We start from the raw sequence: 11,648 nt of genomic DNA, 5'->3' as shown, positions 1-11,648 counted from the left end.
GTGACTTAGGAATTGTCTTCCAAGGTCAAAGCATGCAAATCCACTGGTGGTGATAACAGAGAAGAACAGAAAGCAATAGAAATTAAGAGCGTGGGCACAGTAAGACATTAGTGGGAGCTGGGAACATACAATGAGTCAAAATCCTACACCTGCTGTCAAAACTACAATGATTGGGATATCCTTGTGAGAAATGATGAATACAGGGATTAAAAACATATTGAACAGAAAAAATTGTACATGTGTATTCAGTATTACCAGCTGCCAACACTGCCATCCCTGTTCTGTAACTATTTTCCTTTTTTCTTATTCTTGGTGCATTTGTCTTGTTCATGCAAGAATTCATGAATGATGTCTAGAACCAGGTTATATGTCTATTTACATGCACATAAGTGGGCAACTGAGTGCCTCCCACATAGCACATACTCAGTAAGCAAGCATAATGGTTTTTTAATTTTTTTCCTTTTTTTATTGTTGTTCTGGGGGTACATTGTAGCATTTACTGCTTATACAAAATAGAACAAAGGAACCTCTTGCAAAAGTGGGTCAGGGAAGGATTGAGGGGGAGAGACAGTGAGAGTGCTCTAACCAATGTACAATATATGACTATTGGAAATTGTCACAATGAATATCCCTGTGCACAAATATATACTAATAAAAAATTAACAGAAAAAAGTTCTTGCAATATATCAAATATATCATACTTAATACTCACCCACTCCATCATTCACCTTTATCCCCTTCTCCAACCACTCCTGGAATAGTTTCACAAGGCCTCATTTTTGCTTTTACATATATGTGTACACAGCATTTGTTTTCAGTTTTGGGCAGGAGGCTATGGAGTAGTGGTTGAGAAGGGATCTCACTATGTAGCCCAGCCTGGGCCTTGAACTCATGAGTGCTAGAATTACAGGCATAGGACACCTGGTCTGGTTCTCGTTTTTCATTTTATTGTGAAAACTGAGTCAACTATAGAAGCAAACTACATTTCAAAAAGCTGTGCAGTAAGTCTGGGGATGTAGCTTAGTGTGTTTACCCAGCACGCAATAGGTCCTGGGTATGATATCAGAGCTACACAAATAGAATATCAAAGACAATGAACAAAAAACCCATATACACATGGAAACTATTCATTTCACCCATCTGCAAAATCAAGAGTTATCTCCCCACTAAGACTATCATCAGTGCTTTCTTTACATCCTAGTTCCTCAGACTGTATATTAATGGGTTCAGCATGGGGATCACTGTGGTATAGAAAACAGAGGACACTTTCTCCTGGTCCAGGGAATTACTAGAAGGAGGTCTGAAATACATGAAGGTGATAGAACCAAAGAATATCCCCACAGCCATGAGATGAGAGCTGCAAGTTCTAAAAGCTTTGGGCCGGCCCTCTGAGGACCGAATGTGAAGGATGCTGCAGAAGATGAAGGCATAGGAAACAGCCACAGCTACAGTGGGCTCCAAGGTGTTGAGTCCTCCAATGACAAAAAGTAGAAGCACACTGAGGTGTGTGCTGGAGCAGGAGAGATTGAGGAGGGGAAGAACATCATGGAAATGATGATTGATGATGTGGGATTTGCAGAAGTCAGTTTCATCATGGCACTTGTATGGGCCACAGCAGACAGAATACCCAGGATCTCTGATCCTAATACTGCTGCCCTCTCTCTCTAAATCACTCTAAACCTCTTCCATGTCGGTCCCAAATTTAAGTCACCAAAGCATTCCCTGACTGACTTAAAAAATTTTCCTCCTGAATTTGACAGCAAAAAAAAAAAAAAATCTACATGGGAAGACTGTCTAATTCTCAATTACTGACAGTACAATAGTAGAAAAAATAATGGAATATTCCAGTCAACGTGTCAAGAAGAGAATAAAGCCAAAGCCTCGTATTCTTTTATATCCTGTTGGAATTTGGATGGGCATGGCGTTGGGTGTAAGGCAACCAATCACTCTCTGAAGAAAAAGTCTCCAATAATTAGAGTCTCACCATCAAAATCAGAAATACTCTTTCATGGCTCTTGCTCTCACTAACTTGTCAAAGGGCAGGGAAGCAGGAACTCCACCAACTTCTCACCAATGAAAGTAGATCTCTTTTCATCCAGGTCCTGAGCTCAAAAGTTCATACTGAATCTATTCACACCCCAGTCATTCCAAGAACAGTGGTCAGGTTGGAACCCTGGCAGTGAGCAACATCCCCTTACCTGGGAGACCCTCAAACCCCATCCAGGTGCCCTTGCATAGGAGAAAAAGATGCTTCTGTTCACCTGCCAACAGATTGTTATCGGTGTAAATCGTGAACTTTCCAATGCCTGGTGTCTGTGCTGGTTTGGGACCTGGATTTGAAGAAATAAAATAGTATGTAGCATTTTTCCACAAAAAGCACTTGACTCCCATCAGTTCACACTTTTTTAACATGAACTGGCTGGCTAATGAAGTGTGTTTTCAGGGCACCAGTCATTCTCCTCTCCATTTCAGAAATGACAAAGACAATAATGATTGCATTACCCTTCTCCTCCTTCCCTTCCTTCTCTTCTTCCTCCCTCAACTCCTCTTTCTTCTCTTTGTTCTTCTCTTCCTTTTTGTCATTGATTGAATATTACTTCCACATGCTTTATCTATATTATTTAATTATTCAAAGTCTTGAAAAAGTATATATTCTTTATATTATAAAACAGTATATTACACTGTTTTAATTGAAGCAACAAGAATTTAAGAGTAGTGTCAAGATTCAAGTTCAGGATCCCCCATAGGCTCTAGGCAAAATTATGAGTAAAGAAGTTTATGCTGTATCTCTGGTATGTCTCTTTTGACTTCTAGGGTGATCACGGTTCTCATGTTGTTCATGGTATATGATCCCCATGCCCTTCCTGTTGCACACGATCTAGATTTGCCCTTTCTTAGGCATGTTATGAAATCCAGACCATTCCATAACATCTAAAAATGTCCACAGCTCCTTGTAGTTTAAAGCCCTTGAGTTTTATGATGAGTTAATTAAGATTCTAATCCATTCCTTAAAAATTAGCAAATAGGAGATTCTGGCATTTCTTTATCTCATAATTTTATGTAAAGCTCATAAGGGCCAGAAGAAGATATGGAAAAGGGGCAAAAGGGTGCATTTGGTTTCAGAAGACCTTATTCATCAGAATATTAAATATTCAAAAAAGGGCTAAAACAAAATTTTCCCATAAGATCCTTAAAGGGACACAAACACTGCTCATAGCCTTGGGCTACATTTCCCCAATGATATTCAAGATATTCTATGAAGAAAAACAAAACAAAACAAACAGATGCTTGTATTTTCAAAGAAGTGTTTCCATGGACCTCTTGTAGAAGTTCAGAGGGAATATTTGTGCATTAAAAACTCTGAATGCCCCAACTGGAAAGAAATGTGCAGTTTGTAAGTGCAATAATTCCTACATCCATTTGATACCAAAATTGATAAATGAGCTTTAGGTCAACTTACAGTCTACTCAGCAAACCAATGGACAGGTCTTGGTGTCAGTGGAGGCTTAAATTTAAGGACTGAACCTTACTGCTGACCAGATTTCAACATTAGGCAAGTCATATAATGAAAAACTCAGTGTTTTGATCTAATGTCATCTGTTAAATTGGGATGAAAATGTCAATTTCAAATCATTATTCTCATCAATAAATGAACTTAATTATTGTTTTCTAAAATACTAATTGAAATTTAATGTGGTATATATTTTAAAAATATAGTTGAATATAGATATATACATAATGTGGGGAGGTGGAAATGCACCAGCTTTGAGTGAAGAAGATAGACTTGTTCTTTGACCCTTCATCTTGGTTTAAATAATGCAAATATGTTAGACATTTTGGAATATTTAGGCTTTTAAGTATTTGTGACTCTAGATTTGGAAATTTTGAGAGAAGGTGGAAGCATTGGATCTTTTTTTAGGGGCCCAGATAAGAGTTAGAGAATTGAAGGCTCTTTAACTCAAAAGGAATACCTCTGGCAAGTGTGTCAGAGACCAGAAGGATGCAGGAAAGGTTATTTGAGTGAACAAATTCTTGACCTATTTTCCTCTGGCCAGAGAGCATTCCTTCAAGAAAATGAGAAGGTAAGAATTTATATTTAATATTCTGTCCATATATGAATATTATACTAAGGACTCTATCTCCCCTTGTTATCCTTACCTCTTAGAGACACATGTAAGCTGGAGTACAAGAAGATAAGAAACATTAATAAATACACACATGGGAAGGATTTCAGGGAAATCATGAAAATTCCAGTGAGGCTGTCTGTACGAGAGCTGGTTGAGTTCAGACCTGGGGCTATTTCTGCAGATGTTTGAGGTAAGTCATAAAGAAATTATAAATAAGTAAAGGAGATAAGAGTTAAAAGTGGAGTAAATACTTCTGGGTAAAGCCAAAGTGTTGTATTTGGTTTAGCACTGCTATCAATCCAATTGCCCATATATTAGATGTGACACAATTGTCACATTTGGAACTGGATACTCACTTGAGTCCTGTTCAGAGATTGAGCTTCTTAAAAACTGCTTGTCCTGCCCAGGTCAGAGCTCCCTGTATGACTAACAAAGAGAAATTCTCTCCTACTGACTGCTGAAAATGTTTACATGTCAAGGGATGAATTATTTTGTTGGATAAAAGTAAAACATCACATCTTATCTGATAGTAAAAACTCTCAGCACCTTGAAGTATAACATGATATTTGTTTTCTCCCATATGAAAAGCAGAGGAAGGTGTTATACGCAGCTTTTATCTGAAGTTTAATTAGCCTAGAGAACTCATTAGAATCAAAACACACTCATGTATGTACAAATCTCCCAAGCAATAGTACCCTGAGATTATCAGAATGCTCAGTATTTACTGGATCTCTGCAGAAATGATCACATCATATTCTTCCCCCACCCCTAATAGTTATCTTTCCCAATAATGCTGATGGTCTGAAAAAAGTTCCTTATTTATAATCTCATCTTATAAGTGAGGATTCCATAGCAGATTAGTCACTCCCCAAATCAGTTTCTTGTTCTTGACTGAAGTTTCATTAAGTAGTAAAAAGAAAAGCAGGTTATAATAACAGTATAGATATTTCCTAAAACTAATTTTTTTCAATTTATAGACTGTCTTTTTTGGATTTGTCCTGTTTAGTTTGACAAATGTTATGGGAGTTCACAGTACTCTTACCTTTATCTTAATGGTTCTAACAGTAGATTGTAGTTATATTTTTGGATTTTTGGTTGCTTGCTTATTGTTATTTGTGTATTGTGTTTGAGTGCTTTTATTTGCCACACCAAATTTTAGGCAATGCTTCAATTCCTTCACTGAAAATCCAAATTATCGTCTTGGAAAATCCAGATTCTGAGACTGACTAACCCAGGTTAGAGGATTTGTTTGTTCTTGTTCAAGAGACTTTGGTCAGAATCTTCTAGGACCCTGAGAAAAAAATTACCATGATCTCTTTCCCACTGAAGCAGGAGTCAGTAATTATTCTGCCTCTGCTCCTGTACTGTATCTTGTGACCTCAGGTTATGTCATTCAATGACTTAAGCAGATTTCTTGGACTTGCCACTGTTACTCCTGCTTAAGGTGCTTTGTATTCAATCAGGAATATACTCTCCTGATAGAGAGCCACTGTCAAAGGAGATGTGGCACTTAACTGTCACTTCAGCTACTTTGTGCCTGGCCTACAAGAAATGCCATGTGTGTTTTGGTTTTGTTTCTGTTTTTAGTTTCTTCTTTAATGAAGTTCATTGAAAAGCATCCAAAGATCTCTAGTAAATTTCACATTCACATAATATGTTAATAAAATTGATTCTGAACTTGATTCACACAGAAACACGTTTAAGTTCTTAATATCCTGTAATAAATATAATGGTGTCAAATATAACTACTATTCTTTATATCATAGATGCCCATTACATAGTAGACATTGGATAAGATGCTTCACATGTGTAATTTTCTTTTCACCAAAGTAAATGACTGAGGAAGTCAGTGAGACTCCAACATGAGGAATCATCATTTACAAAACATGACCTAAGTACATTATTTTCCAAATTTCTTAGTACTGTAACTTTTATGATAAGAAAACAAACACCAGATACAACAGGATAGCATTTGTGGTGTAAATATTCATTAATTTAGGAGTCATGTTAGAAACCCTTTAAATTTCTTCCCCAGAATTTTTCTTGATGAAAAGTAGAAAGAATCTTGGATTGACATTTAGGAGACTCAGACTGTGCTCTTGTTTTATAATTGTTATCTGTGATCAAGCCAATTTAAAGTTTTGAACTTTAAATTTTGGCTTTCTTTTGTTGGTGTGTTTTTCTTTTTCTTTCAGTTTTTTATTGAACTCAGGGCCTTATGCTTGGTAGACAGGCGCTCTTGCACTTGAGTCACTCCGCCAACCTTTTTAGTTTTATTTTGTTTTTGATAAAGGTGTATGTATTTGTCTGGGCCACCAATGGGCCCTGATCCCTCCTACCTCTGTCTGCTAAGTAGCTGAGATTACAGGAGTGACCTGCCATGCCCAGTCCTGATCTTTAATTTTCTTATCTGGAAAGTAGAAACTTTTACTTCATAGGGAAGTCATACTAAGACATAATGCATAATTCCAAATGTAATTTTAAAGTAGGAGTTCCTGTAGGAAGTAAGGAATTAATAAACTCCACAATTCATCCCTATGACAGTGGAAGAAGTAATGTCCTATCATGTGTACCTGTTGTCTCATTTATGCCAATGTCCTTCTGCAAAACTATTCTGTACATATGTGATGGTGGAAGTAGATTTACTGCTTGTGAATAGCATTTAGGAACTACTCATGACTTCACTCCAGCTTAGATACCATCTGACTGAAATAAACAATTTTATTGAATGTAGAAGAGGCTCTCCTTCTAATCATTCCAAGAAAACAATTAGTTCCAAGAGCAAAAAGAAGTAAGATCATCATGACTGGCCATGGTACTAGTGTTTGTTATAAATGACAGATATTAAAGGACAATGAATGCCTTTAATGATGACTCTCTAAGATGCAGACCATGAAACAAATGAAAGCATCATTTCTATATAATGATAGGCACTGATAATAACTTGGACTCAGCATATGTTTTTCTTTCAAGCATTTGGATATATACCTTGAATGAGTGAAATTAACATTTTGTAGTTTGTGATTAATAAAGTTAATTTGGGAATTAATTTTAGTTAATTGGCATAATTAATTTTTCCACGATACTCCATTCAGAGTATTCAATACTCTGAATACTGGAGAGAAAATGAATTTAAATTAATCTCAGAGGTATTTGTGTCCCTGAAGACATGTAGCAGGCTGACAGTATCTCCCCAAAGATATCCACACCATATTCCATAGCACCTGTGAATGCAACTTTATATGGAAAAGGGAAAAATAGACTTTGCCGAGGTGACTATGTTTGGGATCATGATATGGGCAGATTATCAAGGAAAATCTAAGTGGATCTTAAACCCAATCAAATGAAGATACGACAGAGAAAAATTTCACACAAGTCTTCTTTTGTGACTACAAAGCCAGAAATTGGAATGATACAACTACAAACGAAGGCATGCCACAGCCACATGAACTTGGAAGAGGCAAGAAATAGATTCTACCCTAGAAATTCCTGAAAGAACGAGTAACTTGTCCCCTTCAAAGTATTTTTGAATGTCTGCTCTCTAGAACTGTAAGAGAATAAATATTTATTGTTTTAACTCACTAAATTGGTGGAAAATTCTTACAGATGCAATGGGAATCTAACTCAGATTCCAAGACCTTCATTTGTTATTAGCTCCATGAGATGAAGAATTCCTCCCTCACTGTACATACCTGGGTATCAGTGTGTGCAGGCAGGTGATTGTCAAGCTGAAACTTGTGACAATATAGGATCTCATCATAAATATATGAGATGATGTTATAGAAATGTGAGATGTGGGAAAAGGTCATAGTCATCAAAATAAATTTCCCATTTATACCCATACTTGTTTTTTTGCACACTAGAAACTAATCCACTGAAATACATTCTTATTTATAAGGAATATTTTATATTCTCTGTTGATCATTAGACTACTGTCTTACAGTCTTTATTATGCTTAATTTAAATCTTATATTTTGCGATCATCAAAGTGTGTTTAACTTAAAAATTATAGTATAATAAAATTCAAGATTTTTTTTAGAAAAGAAATGAGATAAATAAAACCAACAGTATCCCCAAGGTGACTAAGACAGCTGGTTCTGTGCAATTTCTCTTCACAGTGAGTGAAACAACATGTGAGGAAAACTGATAGATTGACTTCCACAGAAAATGGAATATTAACAGAATTTTCATGCAAATTCAGGCAGAAACATTCTTGTCCTAATATTCAGAAAGACCCTCCTTCCCATATGATTTCATAAACTTGAATTTTCAGCAGAAAACTTAATTTACTCTCCCTCTTTTGTCAAATTCCTATTTCTCTGAAACATTTCAAAGGATAATATCAACTCTCAGAAAATTACACTGGATCATTCTCAAGAATAAGACAAATATTTTATTTTATATTTTATTTGCATATAATAGTTGTACAGGGGATACACTATGACTTTAACATATGCATTTATATAATATATTTAATTAGATTCACCACCTCCATTATACTCACTCATTCTCGCTCACCTCCTTAGAACAATTTCAACAAGTTTTATTGTTCTATATTTATACACCAATGCAAAATACATCCACCACACTCACCCTCCTTCACCTTCTCTGTTTATCCTTCACCCTCCTACTAGTACCCATTTCCAAAAAGGACGTGATTTACCTTCCTGTGCTTCATTTTATTGGATGTATATTGATTATTCAAGGAGGGTTCTCCTTGGTATTTCAGATATATACATATATGTAATGCTTTAATCAGATTAATCCACTCTATTGCATTATCTTTCTCTATTGTTCAGTAGTTTACAGTGCATTTCATTATACTATCTTCATGCACAAATCCATTGCATTTCAATATTATTCATGCTCATCCTTTTTTCTTCTCCTAATTCCATGTAGTCCCCTCAGACAGATCCAAAAATACAATCATGTTCTCTCTCTCTCTCTCTCTCTCTCTATATATATATATATATATATACGTATATATATATATATATAGATATATAGATATATAGATATATAGATATATATAGATATATATAGATATATAGATATATAGATATATATATATATACGTATATATATATATACGTATATATATACACATACAGGTATATGTATATGCATGCATGTATATAAGGAAAAGCATTTATCCTTTGTCCTTCTGAGCCTGGCTTACTTTACTAAACATGGTGATACACATTTTATGAATAATGATGAATTTTCTGTCTGAAAGAGAGATAGAAGACTTTAAAGAACCCACGGAAACTTTTCATCTGATTCATCTTTTCTTGCTCTTTTTGAGCACTTACTTTGTTAGGATGACCGCCTTCCCCCAGTCACCTTTTTCAGTGCATTTTTTACATCCTTGTTCCTCAGGCTGTAGATCAGAGGATTCAGCATGGGGATCACTGTGGTGTAGAACACAGAGGACACTTTCTCTTGTTCCATAGCAGTGCTGGAAGGTGGCTTGAAATACATGAATGTTATAGACCCAAAAAAGATGCCCACAGCCATAAGATGAGAGCTACAAGTACCAAAGGCTTTGGACCGTCCTTCAGTGGAACGATTACGGAGAATACTAGAGAGGATGAACGCGTAAGAGATGAGAACAGCGAGTGTGGGTGCTAAAGTGTTAACTCCTTCAATAATAAACAGCAACACCTCACTGATGTGAGTGTTAGAGCAAGACAGACTCAACAAGGGCACAATATCACAAAAATAATGGCTGACAATATGAGACTCACAGAAGGACAACACTGACATGCAGGTGGTATGGACTATGGCCCCAAAGAAACCCAGTGAGTATACCACAGCCATCATTATGAAACAGACCCTGTGGGACATGACAAGATTATAAATCAGAGGGCTACAGATAGCAACATAACAGTCATATGCCATGGCTGTCAGAAGGTAGCCTTCTGCAATGACAAAAATCAGAAAGAAGTAAAGTTGTGTCATGCACTCCAGAAAGGAGATGATGTTCCTCTCTGACACAAAGTTGACCAGCATCTTAGGGGTAATAACAGAGGAGTAGCAGAGATCAATGAAGGACAAATGACTGAGAAAATAATACATTGGAGAGTGAAGTTGAGAACTGATAGTTATTAAGAGGATCATGCCAAGATTCCCCACCACTGTGACCACATATATACCAAGAAACAGGAGAAAGAGTGGTAATTGAAGCACTGGGCATTGTATTAACCCTTCAAGGATAAACTCAATCACTGAAGAATAGTTTGAAGTGACCATTTATGGCAAATATTACCTGTAGGAAGAAACAAGAGAAAAGGAATACATGAGATATTTTTCTGATTTCCAATGTAGATTTTCATAACCATCTTGGTTGTTTTAGATCTGATAGGTTGTTCTGCTCAATGACTTCATCATTTCCAAAGAACTCTTAAAAGTTCAAAGACAAAGACTCAATGTAACAGGCTCCACCCAACCATGTTGAATTTTCCTCTTTAAGTCTGTGACCTTTTGTTTTGTTCTCAGGATTAATTCCTTGAATACTTCACTTTGAGAAAAAGTACAGTTTTCAAGTCTAACAATTTTGTGTTTATATCATTAAAATAAGACTGCTTACCCTCTTTATCTGGGCATTATGACAGTATGACAACATAGTTTCCAATCTACCTCTAATGATATAAAAATAGTTTCTAGGATTAATTTTAAGCATATATGAAAATATTACAGTGAGACCCTGTACAATTAATATATGCTAATGAAAATGTTTAGAAATATAGCATTAGTGTCATTAGGGAGTGATTGCCTAAAAATAAAATCAATAAATGCTTTTATGTATGCTTGATGACAAAAAAGTAATTTCACTTTCCCAACCTACCTACATGACTTAACATACATAACATTCTCTAAATCTAACATACTAACATTCTCTACACCAGGGAACCAAGAAGCATAAAGGATTATACATAAATGGACATTGTGCCAGCACAAAGAACTTACAGAAACGGCTCCAATCTCTGTATCCCCTGTATAGCTATCATTTCCTAATATTTTTTGTAAAAACAGAAGTTTAAATCAATAAATTATATGGATTATTATCTCCAACAGTACACGAGAAGAGAGCCATATCTTTGAATCAGGAAATTATATACTACTGTAAGAGAAAGAATCAGAGTTGCTAAGATACAGCTCTACATAGGTCTATTAAACGATGACTCTGAAACTGCACCATCTTCAGTGGATGTTCTGAACTTCATCATGTACAACATAAATCGGACTAACACATTTTTGTTACACAGAAGCTAAAACATTGTAGAAGTCAGCAGAGAGAGAGACAGCTAGATGGAGCAAGTTTGCTTCCATTTCATTTAGTGGATACTGCAATTTTTGAATAAGGTACCACATAACTGAATAAATTTCCTTATATATTCCCAAATAGTATAGAAACCTTCTCCACTAGAATGGTTGCCCAAAGGTGAATCATATTAGCTCTCTCTCACTGTGAATGAAGAGTTATTCCTCTTAATTCGGAAACTGAAATTGCTGATCTGT

The 11,648-nt window shown here is 35.8% G+C and overlaps 1 protein-coding gene across 2 annotated transcripts; it reads right to left on the bottom strand.

Moving 5' to 3' along the window:
* Positions 1-1,197: 1,197 nt before the first annotated feature.
* LOC109678099 (olfactory receptor 8D2-like) lies at positions 1,198-10,379 on the bottom strand. Of its 2 annotated transcripts, XM_074056921.1 has the most exons (2): positions 9,790-10,379; positions 1,198-1,498 (listed from the first exon to the last, which is right to left on the bottom strand). In XM_074056921.1, exons 1-2 carry the CDS (start codon positions 10,377-10,379, stop codon positions 1,198-1,200), a joined length of 891 nt encoding a protein of 296 aa, XP_073913022.1. The 2 variants fall into 2 exon arrangements, with proteins under 2 accessions (XP_073913022.1, XP_020009375.1); XM_020153786.2 differs by lacking the exon at positions 1,198-1,498 and having other exon boundaries at positions 9,444-10,379.
* Positions 10,380-11,648: the final 1,269 nt, after the last annotated feature.

This window comes from Castor canadensis, chromosome 2, assembly GCF_047511655.1.
Source record: "Castor canadensis chromosome 2, mCasCan1.hap1v2, whole genome shotgun sequence".
Taxonomy (NCBI): Eukaryota; Metazoa; Chordata; class Mammalia; order Rodentia; family Castoridae; genus Castor; species Castor canadensis.
This window is presented reverse-complemented; position numbering and strand designations above follow the sequence as displayed.